At 36.5% G+C, this 26,410-nt stretch overlaps 1 protein-coding gene across 1 annotated transcript; it reads left to right on the forward strand.

The window, feature by feature from the left end:
- LOC123547511 (S-adenosylmethionine mitochondrial carrier protein-like) lies at positions 1-25,774 on the forward strand. Its single transcript, XM_053551763.1, has 10 exons — positions 1-92; positions 1,641-1,743; positions 5,585-5,741; positions 9,938-10,041; positions 13,792-13,896; positions 15,298-15,390; positions 18,173-18,242; positions 19,263-19,327; positions 21,792-21,865; positions 24,556-25,774. The coding sequence occupies exons 2-10, from the start codon at positions 1,705-1,707 to the stop codon at positions 24,683-24,685; spliced, it is 837 nt and encodes a 278-aa protein (XP_053407738.1). The 5' UTR covers positions 1-92; positions 1,641-1,704; the 3' UTR covers positions 24,686-25,774.
- The last annotated feature ends 636 nt before the right edge of the window (positions 25,775-26,410 follow it).

Below are 26,410 nucleotides of genomic sequence, written 5' to 3' on the forward strand. Positions count from 1 at the left end.
ACTCTCTTCAAAGGAGGTAATCGGAAGACAACAACAACAACAACACAAAACAACATGTTCTGTCGTTTACGCTGTTTGTTGGTTTGAGAAAGGTGATACATTCGCTTAAGCTTGTTGTCATTTCGTTAAACAACATTACTGATGCACATGTCAGGTTACACGATCAACCGCCACTTAAAAATTTGTAATTACGAGTCCTTCATGCACCAGCAAGTGATTCTGATATACTCCAAGATGACCTTAATTCTGTCATGAAATGGGCTGAAACATGGGAATTGAAATTTAATGTTGATAAGTGTAAAGTTATCTATTATGGGCATGCAAATCCTCAAAACGGCATATTGGCCCTTATCAGCAAGAGTTTTGAATTTATTGATGAATACACTTTCATGAAGCTGTACACTGCATTGATTTGCCCCGATCGTATTGAATTTGCAAACGTTGTCTGGCACCCATATTTACTTAAGGATATCGACATAGACAGTCTAGAAAGACTTCAAAAGAGAGCAACAAATCTTGTTCAGTCTTTGAAAAACTTTACATGTACAGACCGGTTGAAAAAATTAAAATTACCCAGTCTTTCTCATTGCAGATTAATTAAGAGGTGACTTAATACAAGTTTTTAAAATCGTTAAAGGAATTGATGACTGTCCTTTTGAGAGATTTTTCAAGTACTCTTCTTCAACAAGAGGCCATAACCTAAAACTTGAAATGCCATGTCCTAGAACAATGTTTTGCCTGAACCAGTTTTCTCGTTGTGTTATCAAACCAGAGAATGAATTACCACAGTGTGTTGTAGATGCTAAAACTGTAAATGACTTCAAAATAAGATTAGATAAGCACTGGCAGGGAGAAACTCCATACAAATTAAGACACTAAAACACTGGGCTGTAAACTGATTTTACAGCGATAATGAAAATAGAATCAGATCTGTCACCATTTTAATGAATAAACTGTGAAAAAAACAAATTGAGCAGTACAGCAGCAATTCCATAAGAAGAGGGGCTTAAAAAGGGTTTTACACCCTTCCACCAGAGCCCAGAATCATCCTACAGATATCTTTTCCCAAAATTGTCTAAACGAATGCCAGACACTTCGACAGCATAGGAATTCGGCACATGTATTTTTTTCGGTAATGATGCTTTATATGATTATATCAATAGACAGGCCAGGACATAAAAAATAAATCCAGCACACATTTACTATATATTAACTGAATCTAGGAATTATAATTTGGCAGTGCACCATTTCACCGCGACCTTGGTTTTACGCTCTTAATTGTCATTTTTCATTCAGCCAAATATCCGATTGCCAACAGCACCCATCACATGTGTCTTCCACTTCATGGGTAGATCATTTATATGTCATTGTTCAATTTTGAGAAATATGTTATAAACATTGACATAATTTGACAATTGCATCAGTCAGAAATGAGCGTGGCAATTCGAATGTCACAACTTTAAACAGCCATGCAAAAGCTTCTACAAATAAAATGCAACCACTTGTTATGACTTTGTTATAACTTACACTCGCATGGTTGTAGAAGCTATGAAAGGCAGTATAGTTGTGACAATGGCAAAACATATATGTGAAAATTATTATTTTTGTTACAAGAATTTCATTGATGTATATGTTTACAGGCTGTTGAACTGGGATGTCACAGAGCCAATTTATGTATTGCTGCCAACAACAGATAGATACATTATGGAAAATACACATGGTTATATCCCCTCGGCACTTCTGGTATGTCATGACTACTTTAAATTGCAGGTCTGTAGTTCGTACTGTATGACAGGTCTATATTTAACACAAGTAAAACAAATCTTTGAACATTTATTATACCCCAAGATACAAAGTGTATGTGGGCTAAATTGGAGTTCATTGGTCTGTCTGTCCAAATTTGTGTCAGCTTCATATCTTTTGAATTGCTGGAAAGATTTTTATTATACATTTGCATCAGTTATTAACTGCATCAAGATCACTTGGTCCAAGGTCAAGGTTACACAGGGGGAGTGGGGTCAAAGGTTAAGTACCTTCAGTCTATGTCTGCTCCATATCTTCTGAACTCATTTTAATTGTTTACCTGATCAAGACGACATAGATCACTAGGTGAAAAGTCAAACAGTTTAATCTTGTGTCCACTTCGTATCTTCTAAACCACTTTGAAGATTTTCATAAAACTAGTATCCGTTGTTTACCTCATCAAGACAACAAGCATAGCTTATGATCCAGTTCATGAAGTCTATTATCAGTGTAACACTTAGAGGTAAAAAATCAAATAGCTTGAATTTGTGTCCACTTTGTATATTTTAAACATCTAGAATGAATTTCATAGAATTAGCATCATTTGTTTACCTCATCTAGAACACAGGTTGCTAGGTCTGAGGTCACAAAGGTCAAAGATCAAATGGCTCCAATTTGTGTCTTCTTCATCACTGGAATGATTTTCATTAAACCAGGACCAATTATTGCATGACTGCGGCATTTTCCTTTGAAGTTTTGTGTTTTCTAAATTCTGGTATCGCCACGGTTAGCCGTGCTCTAAATTCCGTTGCACACAGGTATCGCTCACAGTTTTCTCTGTCTGGGGTGTAGAACAATACACACAAATTAGCAAGTGTTGCTGTGATAAGGTATTGAAAATGATTAGCTATTTGAAATAATTTATTACTGTATTTCTGTAGTTTAGTTCTCTACATCTTGATTTAAAACTTGATTTTTTAAATAACATAAAAATATAACTGCAAAAATGACTATGATATTCTATTCAGTTTAAAAATTCAAATTACGTTTCTGGCAAAGCTTTACAATATGCTCTAGGTGTTAATTTCATCGATACATGAAACGTTTGTTGATAAAATTAGCCACGTGGGGTTAATTTACATTCCCTATTTCTCCAGGGTTCATGAACTCGTTAGCGCCTTCCCCCACTCTCCCCCCCCCCCCCCCCCCCCCCCCCCCGGCAAATTCAAATTTTTAGCAGTTAGTTTAAATCATTTTTGAAACTCTATTTCACAACTTTTTGTTTTGAAAAACAATTACACCAATTGATAAAGAATTTTTCAATGCGTATTTATGCACTTTTTTATAACTTTTTTTTCAGAAGTTTATTTAAATTTTGAAAAAGGGATCTCTGATGTGAAGCATGCATAATTTATATAAAATACCTGCCCAGCGCTATCTTCTGGCTTTTATATGGTAGTTGGGGGTTTACCATGAAATGTTTCTAAGGGAGGCTCAAGGGGGGAAATATTTTTAAATATTTTAAATTTAAGATATTTAAAAAATGTGTTCAGTTTACTGTTTTTAATCATGCAATAAATCAGTTAGACAATACATACGCGGTGTTTACCGGCGAGTATCATCATGCTTGGGAGAATCTCAGGGAACGTAATTTGATAGCAAACTCGCCTCTACGAGGCTCGTTTGCTACCCAAATTACGTTCCCTGAGATTCCCCCGCGCATGATGATACCAGCCGGTAACACACTTTTATGTATTATCTAACTTATACTTATGAAACTCATCAAGATAACAGGCAGGGTGCGCAACCCATGTCACTTAGCCCCATGTGGTTCTGGGACGATCTGTGTATGAAAAGAATTGGAACAACTGCCTTACCCTTGCATGATCGTAAGAGGCGACTAATAGGGTCTTAACACTTGGTTTTGCTGTAACTCAGGTGTGCAAATTTTGATTCCATACCTCATGTTTTTATTCCGATGTAAATGAGATCATAGATGTGGAACCAAAATTTGTAGTCCTGTTTGGCGCCATATAACCTATACTGTGTTGGTGCGCCGTAAAACCCAAATAAATAAATAAATGGTTCATGGTCAAGGTCACACTTGAAGGTCGAAGGTCATGATCACATTTTACTTTCACTATATCAAAGCAGCTTTTGTGGGTATTGATCACCTTTTTGACTAGTTTCTAATTTTGTGTAATGAGATGTCAGTAGTTAGTACTAGTTGCTCTGAGTCCTGCAGTTTTTAAGTGTATACAAGGTACCGGTACTTAATTGGATTCTGTATGAGACTTGGGGTAATTTAGGTTTGTTGTGTAGAGCTGTGTTAACATTATATTCACTGAACACTTCCTGGGGTTCCTTTTTAGCATTGCTCAGGTGAGTTATTGTGATCACTCTATGTCCGGCGTCTCTCTGTCAACATTTAGCTTGTGTATATGATAGAGGCTGTATTTTTCAATTGATCTTCATAAAGTTTGGTCAGAATGATTGCCTTGATGAAATCTAGGCCAGGTTCGAATGTGGGTCATCTAGGGTCGAATCAAAAAAAACCTTGTGTATGCAATTTGGTCAGAATGTTTGCCTGGATGAAATCTAAGTCAAGTTCATATATGGGTCATCTGGGGTCAAAAACTAGGTCACATGGTCAAATCAAAGAAAAACCTTGTGTATGCAATAGGGGCGGCATTTTACACTGGATATTCATAAAATTTAGTCAGAATGGTTGCTGTGATGAAATCTAGGTCATATTGGCGATTTGTTTTCTAATTAATTCCTTGAGAAAGCATGAGTCTTTTAATTTATGTTAAAGACTGTCAGTCTTCCTGAGATCAGTAAATGACCAATCAGAAATTATGTCTCCCACCACATAGTGGTGTGGGAGACATATTGATTTACTCCTGTCTGTGTGTGTGTCTGACTGTCTGTCTGTCACAGCTTGTCCGCACTCTAAGTCAAACATTTCTCATCCGATCTTCACCAAACTTCAAGAAAATGTGTTTGCCAATAAGTCCTCAGCCAAGTTCGATAACTAGCCAAATCGGCCCAGGCACTTCGGAATTATGGCCCTTGAATTACCGAAAACCGCTCAGGTCATGGGACACATAAAGGACCCCTATACTGCTAATCATTAGTAGTATAGGAGTCCTTTTATCCCCACTAAGTCTTGTCTGCACTCTAAGTCAAACATTTCTCATCCGATCTTCACCAAACTTTAACAAAATGTGTTTGTCCATAAGTCCTCGGCCTAGTTCGATAACTAGCCAAATCGGCCCAGGCACTTGAATTACCGAAAATTGACCTTTTTACTCTTGTCCGCGCTCTAAGTCGAACATTTCTCATCCGATCTTCTCCAAACTTGAAGAAAATGTGTGTCTATAAGTCCTCGGCCAAGTTCGATAACTAGCCAAATTGGCCCAAGCACTTCGGAATTATGGCCATTGAATTACCGAAAATCAGCCTTTTTACTCTTGTCCGCGCTCTGTCGGACAGTTCTCATCCGATCTTAACCAAACCTGAACCAAATGTTTTTTTACTCTAACTCCTCGGCCAAGTTCATTAACTAGCCAAATCGCCTGAGGCACTTCAGAATTATGGCCCTTGAATTACCCAAAATTAGCCTTTTTACTCTTCAAAGGTATATATGTAGTGAGTAAACAGTATATAAAGACGGACTTACTATTTAGATGATTAGGCAGTTGTGGGAGACATGTGCTTTTCTCAAAAGCAGCTCTAGTTTTGTAATTGTTTTACATGACCAACCATTTCTGAATGAGATGATAGATTAATATGCAATATATTAGAATATGAAATCATAATGAGATTTTCAACTATTTAGGCAGGTGGCATAGCGGGTACCTCTGTGGATGTGGCACTGTTTCCACTTGATACAGTTAAGACACGATTACAGAGTGCTCAGGGATTCTGGAAAGCCGGAGGTTTCCATGGTATATACTCGGGTCTTGGGTCAGCGGCACTTGGCTCTGCACCTACAGGTATGATTGTACAATAGGGCTCTTCTTGATAGAGCATTTGCTTTGGATGTATATAAACTAACAAATATTGTTGATTCTTACATGTAAAAATATCAAGTGATTTTGGTGCCCCCCCACCCCCCTCTTAAAATTTCACTTAGGCTTGCCCTTGTCTGTCCATCCGTCCTTCCTGCTGTCCACCCATCCACTTTTTTGTCATGCATATCTCAGAAAGTATTTGACCCAGAGTTATCAAGCTTCACAGGAATGTTAATCAGCATGTGAAGTTGTGCACCTGATGTTTTATTTGAAATACCAGAGTCACAGCTCTTGACTTAGTAAAAAAGTATAAAAAGGGCCTACAAATTTTGTGTTGCATATTGCATGTATCTCAAAAAGTATTTGACATAGGATTATGAAACATTATAGAGATATTATTCAGCATGTGAAGTTATAAATGCACCTGATATTTGTTAGTGATTTCATTCAGCCAGACCAGAGTTATAGCCCTTGACTGTCAAAAATTGCTTAAAAGGACTTAAAAGTTTGTGTTGCATGTATCTAAATGTATTTGACATAAGGTCATGAAACATAATAGGAATATTATTCAGCATGTGAAGTTGTGCAAGTGTTGTTTTGTTCAAGATTTTTATTGGTCAGAACAGAGTTTAAGACCATTGATTAAGTTAAAAAATATTTATTAATGGCATACTGGCTGGTGTCGCATGTTGCTCAAAAAGTATTTGACTTACAGTCATAAAACTTAGGGGTATTGTTATATAGCATCTGAAATTTTGAACCTGGTGTTCTGTTTGGGATTACACTCGGCCAAACGAGAGTAATGGTTCTTGACTTAGTGAAAAATACACAAAGTGCTTAAAAGTTTGTGTTGCATGTAAAAAAATCACCTAGAGTCATGAAATCATGTAGGAATATTATTCAGCAAGTGAATTGTACACCTGAGTTATTTTTGGATTTCACTGTGCAAGACCAGAGTTATGGTCCTTGACTTCTGAAATAAAAAATATGCATTTAGGGCATAAAAATACACAAAGTGCTTAAAAGTTTGTGTTGCATGTAAAAAAATCACCTAGAGTCATGAAATCATGTAGGAATATTATTCAGCAAGTGAATTGTACACCTGAGTTATTTTCGGATTTCACTGTGCAAGACCAGAGTTATGGTCCTTGACTTCTGAAATAAAAAATATGCATTTAGGGCATAAAAATACACAAAGTGCTTAAAAGTTTGTGTTGCATGTAAAAAAATCACCTAGAGTCATGAAATCATGTAGGAATATTATTCAGCAAGTGAATTGTACACCTGAGTTATTTTTGGATTTCACTGTGCAAGACCAGAGTTATGGTCCTTGACTTCTGAAATAAAAAATATGCATTTAGGGCATAAAAGAGTGTGTCCCATGTATCTCAAAATGTACTTGACCTAGAGTAATAAAACATACGAGGATGTAGAGTTGTGCATCTGGTATTCTTCTTGGGATTTCACTCAGCTAGACCATAGTTATGGTCCTTGACTTTGTGAAAAATACACATAAAGTGCTTAAAAGTTTATGTCTGATGTATCTTAGGATATATTTTACCTAGAATCATGAAGTCATGTACAGTGACAGGAAGTGAGGGCACCTGTGCCAGATGGACATACATTTATTGAAAAAGGTTACATATGTTTTACAGGTAGTAATACAAAAAATATTGTACGTTGTAGTATCCAGTTCAGGTGAGCGACTCGGGGCCCATTTAGACCCCTTTTTCATGATATCTTCTAGCTATAATCTAAAGTATTGATCATTGATTCATCTTGTTATCTGTATCTAATTTTTAGCTTGACGAAACTTTCGTATGTTAGCAGGTTTCTCTAAAACTGCTTGGCCTAATGCTTTCAGACTTCACGCAGTATGCATTTCACATGAGATGAATTCACAGGACATAGGACAAGTAACATAGAGTTAATTGTAGAGTGAATGGTTTCCTCCAAATGACTTGAGAATCACTTGATCCAGGACCTTTAAACTTGGGCTTGGGAATTAGATGATCCCTATAGTTTTTGGGGCCAGTAGGTCAAAGGTTTAGGTTAAACTTTATCTAAATATTCACACAAGTTGAAGTTTTTGCATTTTTAGCTCACCTGTCACAAAGTGACAAGGTGAGCTTTTGTGATCGCGCGGTGTCCGTCGTCCGTCGTCCGTCCGTCCGTCCATGCGTCCGTCCGTGCGTCCGTCCGTAAACTTTTGCTTGTGACCACTTTAGAGGTCACATTTTTTATGGGATCTTTATGAAAGTTGGTCAGAATGTTCATCTTGATGATATCTAGGTCAAGTTCGAAACTGGGTCACGTGCCTTCAAAAACTAGGTCAGTAGGTCTAAAAATAGAAAAACCTTGTAACCTCTCTAGAGGCCATAATTTTCAATGGATCTTCATGAAAATTGGTCAGAATGTTCATCTTGATGATATCTAGGTCAAGTTCGAAACTGGGTCACGTGCGGTCAAAAACTAGGTCAGTAGGTCTAAAAATAGAAAAACCTTGTGACCTCTCTAGAGGCCATATATTTCACAAGATCTTCATGAAAGTTAGTCAGAACGTTCACCTTGATGATATCAAGGTCAAGTTCAAAACTGGGTCACGGGCCTTCAAAAACTAGGTCAGTAGGTCAAATAATAGAAAAACCTTGTGACCTCTCTAAAGGCTATATTTTTCATGGGATCTGTATGAAAGTTGGTCTGAATGTTCATCTTGATGATTTCTAGGTCAGGTTCGAAACTGGGTCATGTGCCTTCAAAAACTAGGTCAGTAGGTCTAAAAATAGAAAAACCTTGTGACCTTTCTAGAGGCCATATATTTCACAAGATCTTTATGAAAATTGGTCAGAACGTTCACCTTGATGATATCTAGCTCTAGTTCGAAACTGGGTCACGTGCCATCAAAAACTAGGTCAGTAGGTCAAATAATAGAAAAACCTTGTGACCTCTCTAAAGGCCATATTTTTCATGGGATCTGTGTGAAAGTTGGTCTGAATGGTCATCTTGATGATATCTAGGTCAAGTTCGAAACTGGGTCAGGTGCGGTCAAAAACTAGGTCAGTAGGTCTAAAAATAGAAAAACCTTGTGACCTCTCTAGAGGCCATATATTTCATGAAATCTTCATGAAAATTTGTCAGAATGTTCACCTTGATGATATCTAAGTCAAGTTCGAAAGTGGGTCACGTGCCATCAAAAACTAGGTCAGTAGGTCAAATAATAGAGAAACCTTGTGACCTAACTAGAGGCCATATTTTCCATGGGATCTGTATGAAAGTTGGTCTGAATGTTCATCTTGATGATATCTAGGTCAAATTTGAAAGTGGGTCACGTGCCGTCAAAAACTAGGTCAGTAGGTCAAATAATAGAAAAACCTTGTGACCTCTCTAAAGGCCATATTTTTCAATGGATCTTCATGAAAGTTGGTCTGAATGTTCATCTTGATGATATCTAGGTCAAATTCGAAACAGGGTCATGTGCGGTCAAAAACTAGGTCAGTAGGTCTAAAAATAGAAAAAACCTTGTGACCTCTCTAGAGGCCATACTTGTGAATGGATATTCATAAAAATTGGTTAGAAAGTTCACCTTGATGATATCTAAGTCAAGTTCGAAAGTGGGTCACGTGCCTTCAAAAAGTAGGTCAGTAGGTCAAATAATGAAATAACGTTGTGACCTCTCTAAAGGCCATATTTTTCATGGGATCTGTATGAAAGTTGGTCTGAATGTTTATCTTGATGATATCTAGGTCAAGTTTGAAACTGGATCAACTGCAATCAAAAACTAGGTCAGTAGGTCTTGAAATAGAAAAACCTTGTGACCTCTCTAGAGGCCATACCCTTGAATGGATCTTCATGAAAATTGGTCAGAATGTTCACCTTGATGATATCTAGGTCAAGTTTGAAACTGGGTCACATGCCTTAAAAAACTAGGTCAATAGGTCAAATAATAGAAAAACCTTCTGACCTCTCTAGAGACCATATTTTTCAATGGATCTTCATGAAAATTGGTCAGAATTTTTATCTTTATAATATCTAGGTCAAGTTCAAAACTGGGTCACATGAGCTCAAAAACTAGGTCACTATGTCAAATAATAGAAAAAACGACGTCATACTCAAAACTGGATCATGTGGGAAGAGGTGAGCGATTCAGGACCATCATGGTCCTCTTGTTTATATTTCAGCGGCATTGTTCTTCCTGACATATGAGAGTGTGAAGCATTTTGCTGGCAGTGAGACACATTGGTCACCTGTTGTTCATATGTGTGCAGCGTCTTCAGGAGAAGTTGTAAGTCTGCTTAGAGGGTTTAAAACTTTCAGACACTTCAGTGCAGTTACATGACTGAGAATATACCTTTTTTTTAGCTCACCTGTCACATAGTGACAAGGTGAGCTTTTGTGATCACCCTTCGTCCGTCGTCAGTCAGTCCGTGCGTCAACAATTTCTTGTCTGCACGATAGTGGTTTCATTTATGATTTTATTTTAACCAAACTTGCACACAACTTGTATCACCATAAGATCTCGGTTCCTATCTTGAACTGGCCAGATCCCATTATGAGTTCCAGAGTTATGGCCCCTGAAAGGACCAGAATTAGCTATTTTGACCTTGTCTGCACAATAGCAGCTTTATTTATAACTTGATTTTTACCAAACTGGCACACAACTTGTATCACCATAAGATCTTAGTTCCTTTCTTGAACTGGCCAGATTCCAATATGGGTACCAGAGTATGGCCCCTGAAAGGGCCAGAATTAGCTATTTAACCTTGTCTGCACAATAGCAGCTTCAATTTATGATTTATTTTAACCAAACTTGCACACAACTTGTATCACTATAAGATCTTGGTTCCTTGTTGAACTGGCGAAATTCCATTATGGGTTCCAGAGTTATGGCCCCTGAAAGGGCCAAAATTAGCTATTTTGACCTTGTCTGCACAATAGCAGCTTCATTTATGATTTGAATTTAATCAAACTTGCAAAAAAACTTGTGTCACATAATATCTCGGTTTCCTTTTAAACCGGCCAGATCCCTTTATGGTTCCAGAGTTATGGCCCCTGAAAGGGCCAAAATTAGCATTTTGACCTTGTCTGCACCATAGCAGCTTTATTTATGATTTGATTTTAACCAAACTTGCACACAACTTTTATTACCACAAGATCTTGGTTCCTTTCTTGAACTGGCCAGATTCCATCATGGGTTCCAGAGTTATGGCCCCTTAAAGGTCCAAAATTTGCTATTTTGGCTTTTGCAGCCATATAGAGACTTTGTTTATGGTTTTATTTGATACAAACTTCCAAAATATCTTCAACAACAATCAATCTTGGATTCCATGACAAATCAGATCCAATCGTAGGTTCCAGAGTTATTTTATATCTGATTACCTCCCCTTATTGTAATCAAAATGGATTTATATCAGTAAGTACTTATAGGGACTTATTGAAATTTCATTATTGTCATTAGTTGGACTGAGCCAATCCAGGGGAGATTAACTATGGACTGATTTATGTCAAATTACCTCCCTTTATTTCAAATTAAAATTGGGGATATCTCCGTAACTAATGAAGATACTGATCTGAAATTTTTATTTATGTCAACAGATTTATTTGGCAATCCTTCTTTTGTTCACTTTTTAATAATTTTTTTTTAATTACTTCCATTTTACGTTAGTATAAATAGCTTATTTTTAGTAACTTTTTAGCTCACCTGTCACATAGTGACAAGGTGAGCTTTTGTGATCACCCTGCGTCCGTCGTCAGTGCGTCCGTCCGTCAACAATTTCTTGTCTGCACGATAATGGCTTCATTTGATTTTATTTTAAAACCCAAACTTGCACACAACTTGTATCACATAAGATCTCGGTTCCTTTTTTGAACTGGCCCAGTTCCCATTATGGGTTCCAGAGTTATGGCCCCTGAAAGGGCCAAAATCAGCTATTTTGACCTTGTCTGCACAATAGAGCTTTATTTAGATTTGATTTTTACCAAACTGGCACACAACTTGTATCACCATAAGATCTGGTTCCTTTCTTGAACTGGCCAGACCCTAATGGGTTCCAGAGTTATGGCCCCTGAAACGGCCAAAATTGCTATTTTGACCTTGTCTGCACAATAGCAGCTTTATTTATGACTTGATTTTAACCAAACTTGCACACAACTTTTATCACTATAAGATCTTGGTTCCTTCTTGAACGGCTAGATTCCATTATGGGTTCCAGAGTTATGGCCCTGGAAGGGCCAGAATTAGCTATTTTGACCTTGTCTGCACAACAGCGCTTCATTTATGATTTGAATTTAATCAAACTTGCACAAAACTTGTGTTGCCATAAGATCTCAGTTCCTTTGTTGAACTGGCCAATCCCCCTAATGGGTTCCAGAGTTATGGCCCCCGAAAGGGCCAAAATTAGCTATTTTGACCTTGTCTGCACAATAGCAACTTCATTTATGATTTGATTTTAACCAAACTTGCACCAACTTGTATCACCACAAGATCTTTGGGTTTTCCTTTCTTGAACTGGCCAGATTCCTTCATGGGTTTCCCGAGTTATGGCCCCTTAAAGGTCCAAAATTTTCTTTTTTTGGCTTTTGCAGCCATAAGAGACTTCATTTATGGTTTTATTTGATACAAACTTCCAAAATATCTTCAACAACAATAAATCTTGGATTCCATGACAAATCAGATCCAATCGTAGGTTCCAGAGCTATTTTATATCTGATTACCTCCCCTGATTGTAGTCAAAATGGATTTATATCAGTAAGTACTTATAGGACTTATTTGAAATTTCATTATTGTCATTAGTTGGACTGAGCCAATCAGGGTAGATAACTATGGACTGATTTTATGTCAAATTACCTCCCTTTATTTCATATTAAAATGGGTATATCTCCGTAACTAATGAAGATACTGATCTGAAATTTCATTTATGTCAACATATTTATTTGGCAGATCCTTTTTTTGTTCACTTACAATAATTTTCTTTTTAATTACTTCCATTTTACGTTAATATAAATAGCTTATTTTAGTAACTTTTTTTTTATTGGCTGTAGGGAAAAACTGAGACCACTTTCTGTGGTAAACATGGATGGTACCTCCAATTTTTAGGTGTATTTTGACATATCTGTACCTTGTAAGAATTTTTTTTTCTTTTTATGTTAAATATCTTTCCTTTGTTGTTCCTGTCCTTTGGCCCTTAGATCTATATTTTTTCTGAGGACCTTCTTGTCCTCAAGTGCAATGATAACAGGTGAGCGATATAGGGCCATCATGGCCCTCTTGTTTATTATTGGCCGTAGGGAAAAACAGAGACCACTTTTCTGTGGTACAACATGGATGGTACCTCCAATTTTTAGGTGTATTTTGACATATCTGTACCTTGTTAGAATTTTTTTTCTTTTTGGTTAAATTTCTTCTCTTTGTTGTTCCTGTCCTTTGTGGACTTAGATATTTTTTCTGAGACCTTCTTGTCCTAAAGTGCAATGATAACAGGTGAGCGATATTGGGCCATCATGGCCCTCTTGTTTGCATTTATGGATAATTGATTCTGCAGTTCTAATCAAAATTTTCTGAACTTGGTAGAAAGGATCAGTGTTTGGTATGTTTGTGTATACTGGACAACTTTAGAAATCTTCCCTTCAGAATCAAGTAGAATTTGTTATGATTTCACGTAATTTCACATAAATAATAAGGAGGTAATCCCCAATCAAAGAAAGTAAATGTTTCAAGCTTTTAAAAAATTGCAGCCAGGTGGCATTTCTGTTTTTGCTAATTGTAAGATTATTAAGAAAACTAGAAAAAAATGAATTCAGAACGTTTCTATAACAGTCATACACAACTGGCAAAACTCTTATAAATGACCCTCTTATTATCAAAAATCTGGAAATGGGGGTGTGGGGAGGTATTGTAGGCCTCTGTTTGGAGGAGGACACTAACACTCAGTTCTTTGATTTTTTTTAGGTGAAATATCAGATACTACCTGTTATTATAGGTAATTTATTTTATGTCAGATAAGTATGTATTGGATTTTTCTTATCAACCAATCAGGGTGCATGTTTGATACGTGTTCCAGTGGAGGTGGTTAAACAGAGAGCCCAGGCAAACAGATACATGTCTTCCTTGCAAGTCTTGAAAAATACAGTTGCCGCAGAGGTAAATATATACATGTATTTTAATTCTTCTGAAAATATTTAGTGAATAACATCGAGGAAGTTTGATAATAAATAACATTTTTTAATGAACTGCTTAAAGAATTTTCTTCAAGCCTGGTTAGAAGCAAGGTCAGATGGTCATGGTTCTCTTCAGGTGTGCCACTTATTGTCATACCATTTTGGCCTTTTGTTGGTTTGACGCATTTATAATTTTTCTGGATGTAAAATTGGATATATGGCATATATTTCCACACCCAAAGTCTGTCCAATAGTTGAACTGTTTCACTGAAATATTTTGGTATGCCGTAAGGACTGTAAAAGCAGTTTCTCATGTGAGTGTATTGTTGTTTGTTTTTTATTAAACTATCACAATTTAGGCCATATATTCCTGCTTTAATGGGGAGGAAGACTCCAGATACCAGCTTCTTGCACAATACTGAAGTACCTGTAGGTAATTTGGTAAAGTCTTCCACCTTCTGTTGGTTTTTCAAACCCATAGCAGTGAAGGGCAATTAATTTGAAGACCACTGTAACTGCTAAGCCTAGGAGACCCCTTTCCTGTTTCAATGGTTTGTGCATGTTCTCAGAGTCTGTATAAAAAATGAGCCGCACCATGAAAAAAAACCAACATAGTGGCTTTGCGCTCAGCATGATTCCAGACCAGCCTGCGCTGTCTGGTCAGGATCCATACTGTTCGCTAATGGTTTCTCTAATTGCAATAGGGTTTGAAAACGGATGCGCAGGCTGGTTTGGATCCATGCTGGTCGCAAATGCACTATGTTGGTTTTCTCATGGTGCAGGTGAAATGATTAAAGATACAGTGCCCTCTGTCAAGTTGCAACAGAGAACATTGCCTGACTCAGATCTGAAACTGGTAGCCGTGTGATTAGAAGTATTGTGCTGTATCAACTGAGCTAACTGTTGGAGGGTTGCTGCAGATATCCTGGAATTGAATTAGAGTTTTTCTTCTACATTCAACTTTGAATGTTCTATAATATGTCACAAATTTTATTGAAGACTCAGCTTACCCCGGTATTAACCACATTGTTGACAAAGCGTGATGTGATTGCGTGTTAAATTCTGACTTTGAAACATTGCCCCAAATTAAGCTAAGTTTTGCGTTACATATTTAATTCCATTGACAGAATAGCCATTCTTCTTTATAATTCTGTTATTAAAGTAGTTGTATGCCTGCACAGAGAAACCAGGGTTGGCCGGTATGTCCCAGGGGCAGGAATTCCAACTGGTATTAAATTTTATCAGGAACTCCTGTCCTAGGAAATACTCCTAAAATTGCAAAATGTTGGAAAAAAATGGCAAATAATGGCAAATTCCACAGAAAATGCTGTTTAATGTGACAAAAACATCTGAGAAACTGTAAGACAAACTTCATGAATTTCAGGGTTTTAGTGGTCTGTACAGGGGATATATCAGCACCGTTATCAGAGAAATACCATTTTCATTTATACAGTTTCCTGTGTGGGAGTATCTGAAGGTAAGGCAAAGGAATATTTAATTGAAAGTAGTATCAAATATAGCAGTTCTGTATCAGTGGTAAAACATTATAATGATTCAATATAACCTCTGTATAAAGCCCTCCAAAGAGCAAAATGCCCTGACATGGTTGAAAAAAATGTCTGGACGGGCGTTGGAGAACTTGGTCAACCGTCACAAGCTGGTTAAGTCACCATGTGACCTAAATCATGTTGGTGTGACTCAACTCAACAAAAACAAAACAAAGAAGATTTCTGTCTGCACTGTTTAGTATTACTGCTTTGTATTGGTTTTGCTGTATATGGTAATTCATTAATGAAATGTCAAAAAATACAGTCAAAGATAAAGCAGTGAAAAATGCCACAAAAGATAATATCTTTTTTAAGTGAAACCATTTCTTGGGAGATTTCTAATTCTTTTTATTTAATCCTAACAATTAAGTCATCATTTCACTGCAACTTCATTTATTGATTTACTTCCATAATTGACATATATACAAGGGTTGTCCCAGAAAATCGCAAACTTTTTTCATTATTTCAAAAATAAGCGACGCATCAAATAATTACTTTAACTGATGTTATTTCAATGTACACTCGACAGGACTACAGAGTTAAAAATTAAATATCTGTCATTTTATTTGAGTATTTTTCAAATAATGGACGGCAGTCAGTGCTAGTAGGTGCACGCTCAGTTTTCCTCCTACAAAAAGAAGCGGCTTCCTTTAGAATTAATGAAACTTACCCGATATACATCTCACAGTATTAAAATTTATATCGTCATTAACAGCAGCGTGTTTGTATAATTATGTTGCGTTTCAAGTCTTTGATATCACTTTAAAATAGTGATGTAATTTGAAAGTAACTGTCGCACGCACTTTCAGATAAGTTTGAGGCGCAGAAAGTATTAAAGTATCATGTCGCCCTCTCTTCGAATCACTCGCCTAACCTTCCTAAAAATGTTTGTGCCACATAAAGACAAGTGTCCTGCTAACATTTACCTGACTTTCAGAATTTTCCCTTTCTCTTTTTGTTTTGAAAGGAGTCATACTTTATTATTAATACTTTCTGCACCCGTCGCCATTTCTGAAAGTGCGTGCGACCATTACTTTCAAAATTACATCACTGTTTTAACGTAAGTGACGCCAAAAACATGAAACGAAACATAATTACGCACCACACATTGCCGTTAACGACGATATAAATTTCAATCCTGTGAGATGTATTAAGTTACATGAATTTAAAAGGAAGCCACTTGTTTGTAGGAGTAAAACTGAGCAAGCGCAGACTAGCACTGACTGCCCTCCATTATTTAAAAAAATACTCAAATAATATTACAGATATTTAATTTTAAACTCTATAGTCCTGTCGAGTATACATTGAAATAACATCAGGTAAAATAATTATTTGATGTGTCTCTTATTTTCGAAATAGTAAAAAAAGTTTGCGATTTTCTGGGACAACCCTCGTATTAATGTTCATAAATTCAAATTATCAATAAATGAAATCATTCTGTTAAAAGTCCATGTCATGTGTGTCAAAGTTTATGATTGATGATCTTATCTGGGTTGACCTGCAGCTAATAAATTTAGACACATTTTGCAAAAGTCTTCACTCAGACAGACATTGCACTTTCCTCAAGACTCATGTTTGTATTTCAGAAGTTGAGGTAACTTGAGGTTCTAATTGTATTTAAATAATGCCTGGTTGTTTGGTCACTGACTCATCCAGGAACATTAAGATAACATGGTAAAATCTGACCAGAATAAATCAAAATTGTCATATACTCTACTGAAGTCTTTACCTAATTCATTAGCTGTAAGGTTAAGGTCATCCTTGAAGATCAAAGCTTTTTGCTTCTGTGATCAATACAACAGATAGCATATTCTGGTCGTTTAAGGAAAAGCTAGTATGATGTTGGGTTATATAGAGAGTATAATAATGTTTTCACTCCATATCTTTTTCCTCCACGGAAGGGCCTGTGGATAAGTTTGTATAAATGTTTCATATGAGACAAAATGTTCATGGTCAAGGTTGTATTTTGAGGTCAGAGGTCAAATAGGCAATATTTGTATCTGCTCTGTGTCTTTTTACCCCTCAAGGTTTTTTACCGTACTTGGCAAAAATGGTCCTGACAATAAGTGACGTACATGGTCAATGTTGTACAGCGAGGTCAAAGGTCAGGTTACTAAGGTAGAATTTTTTTGCTCATTGTCTTTTCTAACTCCTTGAAAGAATGTCATACTATCATACTACATGAGGTTTAAGGTCAAGGTCATGTTCACAGGTCAAAGGTAAAATATTGTAAGAAACTACAATAATTTTCTGTATTAATTACTTTAAAATCAAATTTTCCTGAGGGATTGATTTTTTGTAGTATTTTCTAACTGTCATTACTGTAAAATCATTAAACTTCATTAACATAAAATTTCGTGGTTTTGGCAAAATTGGCAATTTCATTGGGACATGACTTTGCGGCTTTTAAAAGTCGAACATAATATTAATTGGAAGTTTTTTGTTTAAAGCTTTGAAGACCGTGGAATGATTTAATCCTGAGATCCATGAATGTTAGTCCCCCATTAGTATAGGATAATTTTACGGTATTTGCAAAAATAGATAGTCATGAGGGTTATTATAAGCTTTATATATGTCTAACTGGTTAGCCATTATTTTATCGAGAATACTCTACAACGTGAACCAGTGCAAATATTGAATGTAGCAAACTCACAGTTTGGCAGATTTGATTTTACAGAACCAATATCAATTTTACAAATATCTGTTTTTCAGAAAACATGGTCAGAATATCAAAAGTCTGAAGTAGAACCATGGCAGTCATCTGTATGTGGAGCTATAGCAGGTACCATATAAACCTTCCTATCAGATGCAACCCTGATGTCAACCTTAAAATTTTTGGGAGAACCGTTTTAGCTCGACTATATGAAATATTTCAAAATAGAGCATTAATTTTGTAATCACCCTTTCATCCGCGTCACAAAAGGTTAAAGTTTTGCATGTAAGCAGGTTTCTCAGAAACAACTTGACAATGTCCAAATGTTTTCAAACTTCAACTGAGAAAAATTTTGCTAAAGGTTTCATATGTAAGCTAGTAAGAAAGAAGGGCTTCAAATAGTTGAGGGCACTGTCAACTCAAACTCAACAAGTCTTCTTTTGTTGTCAAATGCAAGGAAGATTCTGGCTGTGTGTAAAAACAACTTGTTATCCTTACATTTAGATTCTAGCAAGGAAACAGACTTTATCCGTCTCTTTTCTACTGTATTTCTGTTCAAGATATGTCTTTACATTTTGTGGACTCTAAGTTTACTATGTAATAACTGTATATAAATAATGAAACAGACAGGTTGTATATTAGACAATAGTTTTACATGGAGATGACACTGTTTATTCTGGACATTACTTCAGGATCATAGCTGAATTTAAATGCAAGACACCATATAAGACTGATCTTTTTGTTCAGTTGGTGAATAGAAAACATTGCAAAGGAGAATATCTAGAAATTTGTCTGTTAATTTTATACTTTCTCGACAGAAAGAGAGTGATATAAAAATAGGAAACAGTGATTAAATGTTTTAAACAAAAGTATCTTATTTTCTGGAGAGGGGCTGAGTGGTTAAGGGTCACTGACTTCAGATCCCTTGCCCCTCACTGCTGTAGGTTTGAAGCCTCACTTTTGTATGTACAATTCTTTCATGTGAGGAAGGCATCCGGCTGGCTTACAGAAGATCAGTTGATCATTGATCCTTCAAGGTGCCAGCTTCCTTCACCATTAAAGGCTGGATAGTTGCCGTACAATCTTTAACTATAATTGTATTGACGTGTTGTTAAACCGAACAAGAACGTAAAAAAAATCTAATTTCAGGATGTACTGCAGCAGGGATAACAACACCTTTAGATGTAGCCAAAACTAGGATTATGTTAGCAGAGGTAAGTGATATCCTTCAGATGTAGCCAAAACTTGGATCATGTTAGCAGAGGTAAGTGATAACCTTTAGATGTAGCCAAAACTAGGATTATGTTAGCAGAGGTAAGTGATAACCTTCAGATGTAGCCAAAACTTGGATCATGCTAGCAGAGGTAAGTGATATCCTTCAGATGTAGCCAAAACTTGGATCATGTTAGCAGAGGTAAGTGATATCCTTCAGATGTAGCCAAAACTAGGATCATGTTAGCAGAGGTAAGTGATATCCTTCAGATGTAGCCAAAACTAGTATCATGTTAGCAGAGGTAAGTGATAGCCTTAAGATGTAGCCAAAACTAGAATGATGTTAGCAGAGGTAAGTGATAGCCTTAAGATGTAGCCAAAACTAGGATCATGTTAGCAGAGGTAAGTGATATCCTTCAGATGTAGCAAAAACTAGGATTGTGTTAGCAGAGGTAAGTGATAACCTTCAGATGTAGCCAAAACTAGGATTATGTTAACAGAGGTAAGTGATAGCCTTAAGATGTAGCCAAAACTAGGATTATGTTAGCAGAGGTATGTGATATCCTTCAGATGTAGCCAAACTAGGATCATGTTAGCAGAGGCAAGTGAAAGCCAAAACTAGGATCATGTTAGCAGAGGTAAGTGAAAACTTTCAGAGGTAAGTGATAACAACCTCCAGATATAGCCAAAGCTAGGATCATGTTAGCAGAGGTAAGTGATAGCAACCCCCAGGTTTAGCCAGAACTAGGATCCTGTTAGCAGAGGTAAGTGATAATCCCCAGATGTAGCCAAAACTAGGATCATGTTAGCAGAGGTATGTGTTAACCTCCAGATGTAGCCAAAACTAGGATTATGTTAGCAGATGTTAGTGATAACATCCAGATGTAGCCAAAACTTGGATCATGTTAGCAGATGTAAGTGTTAACATCTAGATGTAGCCAGAACTAGGATCATGTTAGCAGAGGTAAGTGATATCAACCTCCAGATGTAGTCAAAACTAGGATCATGTTAGCAGAGGCAAGTGATAACAACCTCCAGATGTAGCCAAAACTAGGATCATGTTAGCAGAGGCAAGTGATAACAACCTCCAGATGTAGCCAAAACTAGGATCATGTTAGCAGAGGTAAGTGATAATCCCCAGATGTAGCCAAAACTAGGATCATGTTAGCAGAGGTAAGTGATAATCCCCAGATGTAGCCAAAACTAGGATCATGTTAGCAGAGGCAAGTGGTAACAACCTCCAGATGTAGCCAAAACTAGAATGATGTTAGCAGAGGTAAGTGATAACAACCTCCAGATGTAGCCAAAGCTAGGATCATGCTAGCAGAGGTAGATGGTAAACCTTTAGAGTTGGGCAAAATTAGAATTAAGTAATAAAAACAATGCCTTTAGAGGTGGCCGAAAATAAGATCATGTTAGCTGAGGCAAGTGATAACATTGTAGGGATAATGCATGTTTTTTCGTTTTATAATATCTGCAGAATCCCAAGGGATCGGTTGGTGCCCGAGCCCAACAGGGCGAGATACTGACGTATCCCGAGGGATTCTGAAGATGTTATATCATGAAATGAATGAACATGCGTTAATGCTATTTTTGCATAAAACACGTAAAAACGAATAAATAAATATATTTTGTCTCTCAACGTCATTGAATTTTCATGAAATGCACACTCGTATATAAAAAGGTGTTATAACAGCATGTGAGTGCGAGAATCTCTCTGTTAATACACGTTTATTCTCCAGTTAAAACGCCCCGAAAAGTGATAAGAACAACAGTTTTATGCTAGAATGCCTTTTTAGGTGACCAAAATGAGAATCAAGTGATAACAATGCCCGTCTTAAATAATGTTAGCAGAGGCAAGTAGCAACACCTTCAGAGGTGGCCAAAACTTAGAATCATGTTAGCAATGGTATATGATAACAACATCATTAGATGTAGCCAAAGGTGTCTAATAAATTCTCATACTTATTACTGTTTTGTATATGTTGAAGAAATGGAAAATGTTTTAATTTGGTATGGAACTTTCATTAATTAATTATTTTCATTTTGAAGGATGTAGGTAAGAAAACTGCATGGATAATAACACATTTTAATATGTGATTCATGTGATTGAAGGATAGCAGTTGATCCTATTTTATATAAGAACATCATTACAATGATTTCTACTTATTTAGTACAGTGTATGTCCATTCTTACTTAATTAGGGATTCATCCAATGTCTAGAAAGTTAATATTTTATGTATTCAGTCCTGATCTACTGTATACATATATATACATGGTAGTTGAATGTTGTATGTAGTGTTCCTTAACCTTTAGCCTGCTTAATTTCTAGAATGGATGTGCAGGCTGATCTTGGTCTGCACTGGTCGCAAAGGCAGAATCACATGCCGCCAGCAGGCCAAAGGTTAAAGCTGAAACATTTTAGTGTTTTCTTGTATAAAAGTTGGCATTTTTACTATTTTTCAGAAAGACAGTCTTTTATCAAGAGGTAGTATCAGATATGCTTTAACAGTAGTCCACAAAGAAAAAGGTGTCAGAGGGTAAGTTAAATGCTATAAACATAGAATTTACTGACAAAAACTGTCAGTATCCAGCCAGTCCAGGATTTATTAAGTAATTTCATAATAATATTATGTATGTTCTGTGTATTTGTAATGCCCAAACATAGATAATTCTAACATGACACCTGGTCCCTGTGCATTGTTCTGCTCTTTGTTGCTGTTGGCAAACTGGAGCATTCTAGTATCTGCCAGAAATGTTCTTACTACACAAGAAAGGTCAAAATTTTAAAAAACAGTGACAGAGATGTATTTATAAATAGATTATAAACTGTACCATTATTATTTTTAGCTCACCTAAGCACAAAGTGCTCAAGGTGAGCTTTTGTGATCGCCCTGTGTCCGTCGTCCTTCGCCAACAATTTGACTGTTAACACTCTAGAGGTCACAATGTTGGCCCAATCTTAATGAAACTTGGTCAGAATATTACCCTCAATAAAATCTTGGACGATATTGGTCATCTGGGGTCAAAAACTAGGTACCTATGTCAAATCAAAGGAAAAGCTTGTTAACACTCGAGAGGCCACATTAATTAATGAAATATCTCTACGAAACTTGGTCAGAATGTTAATCTTGATGATCTTTAGGTCAGGTTCAAATCTGGGTCATGTGGGGTCAAAAACTAGGTCACCAGGTCAAATCAAAGGAAAAGCTAGTAAACACTCTAGAGGCCACATTTATGACCATATCTTAATGAAACTTGGTCAGAATGTTAATATTCATGATCTTTAGGTCAAGTTCAAATCTTGGTCAGGTGGGGTCAAAAACTAGGCCACCAGGTCAAATCAAAGGAAAAGCTTGATAACACTCTAGAGGCCACATTTATGAAATATCTCTATGAAACTTGGTCAGAATGTTAATCTTGATGATCTTTAGGTCGAGTTCAAGTCTGGGTTAAATGGGGTCATAAACTACTAGGTCACCAGGTAAAAAAATCAAAGGAAAAGCTTGTTAACACTCTAGAGGCCACATTTATGACTATATCTTCATGAAACTTGGTCAGAATGCTAACCTTGATGATCTTTAGGTCATGTTCGAATCTGGGTCATGTGGGGTCAAATGCTAGGTCACCAGGTCAAATCAAAGGAAAAGCTAGTTAACACTCTAGAGGCCACATTTATGACCATATCTTAATGAAACTTGGTCAGAATGTTAATCTTGAAGATCTTTAGGTCAAGTTCCAATCTGTGTCAGGTGAGGGCAAAAACTAGGTCACCCACCCTGCTTTTTTGAGCACTAGAATAACACTCATATAAAACTCAAGAAGTCACATTTTCTACTTGATCTTCATAAAACTTTGTCTGTTTGTCTCTGCTCTGTGAAATCAAGGCCAACTTAGATTCTAACTTATCAGGGATTTGAATTAGGTCAGGTGAGCAATACAGGGCCATCAGGGCCCTCTTGTTTTATCTGTAGACCAGCTGAACTTGCATCAGTTTCGCTTATAACAAATCACATACTGGTACTGATGATAAACCCGGACAGATGATAAAGTCGACCACCTTGGAAATATTCGATTGCAATCGGTTATTTATAAAATTGAACACACCATCTAATAGTTTCCACTTACAACACCAACTGGTGTAAACAAAAACAAAATTGGCAAATATTCTCTATAAATAAATGACTTACATTTATTTGTATAAAAAATATTTATCGAAAATTACTGGGGAAGAAGGTGTTTTTTGCAAATGCTCACTATCGAAACATGAAGGCCTGACATTTGGTAACTTTTCATTACTTGATCAGGAATGACTGTTGCAGCTTTTTGGGGAAAGTTTCAATATAATAATACCAAGAAAATTTTGTAAATGACAAAGTGTTCGAATTTATCATCAGTCACCGTTCATACAGTCCCCATTTTACATACCCCTTTCAGGGCCTCACTTCGTGCGAGTTTGCTTACTAAATATAAATTTGAATTATGTAAAGTTTTCAGCAAAGGTTAAGCTTTATTTTGATACTGACCATTGATTACAATTTCCAGAAATAAAAAAGTTACAGGTAAAAAACCTCATTTTCTGTTCGGGTTTATCATCAGTACCAGTATATAAAATTCAGTAGTTGGGATATATTGAGTAAATTCAGTCCTTGTAGACTCTAAGTTTTTTCTATAATTTTCATTTACACTGCAAGTGCTTTCTGTGTTAAATATATCTTCAGGTAGTTACTCAGTATGTGTATTTTCTTAACTCTACTCCATCATGCTACATTTCTCCACGTGTTAAGCAGACAGCTAATATAAATTTACTTATGATGAGCAAGTTGACCTAAAGTAAATAAATGTGATGGTATTTTATTAGTCTTCCAAATTTTGGAAAAAAAAAAGAAGATTCAACACACTCCTCAGCTCGCCCGCATAGCTCAATAGGTAGAGGGCAGATCTACGGATCACAGAGTCACGAGTTTGAGCCCTGGGCGAGGCGTATGTTCTCCGTGACAATTTGATAAAATACATTGTGTCTGAAATCATTGGTCCTCCACCTCCGATTCATGTGGGGAAGTTGGCAGTTACTTGCAGAGAACAGGTTTGTACTGGTAAAGAATCCAGGAACACTGGTTAGGTTAACTGCCCGCCGTTACATAACTGAAATACTGTTGAAAAACGGCGTTTATCCCAAAACTACAACAACATCAACACACTCCTCAGATACTTTTCCACTCTGTTTCAGATTTTTCAGTGGAATATTACCACGTATGATGTGGATATCCATTGGTGGCGCAATATTTCTTGGAGTCTACGATAAAGTTAAAAAGACGGTCAGCAAGTACTATCTCAAGAAACATGATCATATAACATGATATATGAACATAGAATAGGATTTTACAATTAATTTATTACCTGTGATAAATCTGTATTGTGTCTTAAACAAAAGAGAAATTGCTTTAGGTAAATGTATGTAACTATATACTTTACAATAAATAGTCACAAAATTATAAAGGACAGAACCCTGTAGCCTATGCTAGTAATGGGAAGCATGCATAATAACTGATTATTGCGTGCTGTGGTAAGTGCAAATAACCAAGAGTTACTTTAGATATATAATAAGTAACAAGTTAAATTGCAGTGGTGTGCATTAAATGGTTTATGTCACCTTGATTAGCGCATGGCACAAGCGGTTGTGCTAGTATAGGTTTATGCCGATGACCACTTAACATTCGTAATTACCATGTAATGATTTTGTGAGAACATGTGACTTTACCGGCAAAATGAGCAGTTAGTTCAAGATCAGTTGTGTGTGTGCTTGAAGGTGAAAAAAGGAGATTGTTTGGTAAATGTTCCCTCAAAAATGTGTTGTGTTTAGCCTGCTAGTGGCAAGTGATTCTGCCTTTGCGACCGTGCAGGCTGATCATGGTCTGCCCTGTTCACTGTTCAGTAAGTAAATTTTCAATCAACACCTTTGAATAACAAATAGTACTGCCCAAATTGAATGATGGACCAGTCCATTTTAGAAATTTAGCAGGCTAAGGTTAATATGGTGTTTACATATAATACAATGTCTACTTTTGACACCATTGCAAGCACAGCAGTAACTTCCCAGACTTCCATCATGGTGAGCGAAAGGCATCAGTAATATTACATTGAATGGCAGTTTTTACATGATTAGTTTATACTAATTTATGTTTTACTTGCTTCGGCATTATTTGCAGTTGATTTATAGAAAACTTTAAGTTGTCAAAACTGTTAACTGCAATTTGCTTTGTTGAATTTTTAGGCTTTGTTGAATCAACAACTTTGATAAAAATAACAATGTTTTGGACTTTAGTACACATTTTTTATAGGGAATTCTTTCTTTTTGTATGTTTATACAGATTTTTCAAGCTTAAAATGAAATTTTGTTTAAGACTGCATAATACATATTTTAAGAAAAATAAAACAGTAAAATTGAAGCTTTTATTTTCTTATCTTAACACTTGGGGACCTGTCATTACTGTCGAGCCCGCTTGCGGAAGCGAAGACCTAGTTGTCCAAATGGCTGTTCAGTGTACGTGCTCGTGTCCGTCTGGATTTGTTTGTCCGGGCCATAACTTTAACATGCATGATATTTGTCATGAATGTTAACCTCAGTGAGACGGAGTGTCGTACACAAACCCCAGGTTCCTATCTCAAAGATCAAGGTCACAGTTGAAGGTCAAATGTCATGTCCAAAACTTTGACATGCATTGAGGAATCTTGTTTATATTTAGCATGAATGTTAACCTGATTGAGACAGAGTGTCTTACGCAAACCCCAGGTTCCTATCTCAAAGGTCAAGGTCACAGTTGGAAGTCAAAGGTCATGTCGGATCTTGTCCAGCCCATAACTTTGACATGCATTGAGGAATCCTGTTTATATTTGCCATGAATGTTAACCTTAGTGAGATGGAGTGTCATGTGCAAACCCCAGATTCCTATCTCAAAGGTCGAGGTCAAAGGTCATGTCAGATCTTGTCCGGCCCATAATTTGCATTGATGAATCTTGTTTATATTTTGCATGAATGTTTAACTCAATGAAACTGACTATCTCAAAGGTCAAGGTCACAGGGG

Source organism: Mercenaria mercenaria, chromosome 9 (genome assembly GCF_021730395.1).
Source record: "Mercenaria mercenaria strain notata chromosome 9, MADL_Memer_1, whole genome shotgun sequence".
NCBI classification, from domain to species: Eukaryota; Metazoa; Mollusca; class Bivalvia; order Venerida; family Veneridae; genus Mercenaria; species Mercenaria mercenaria.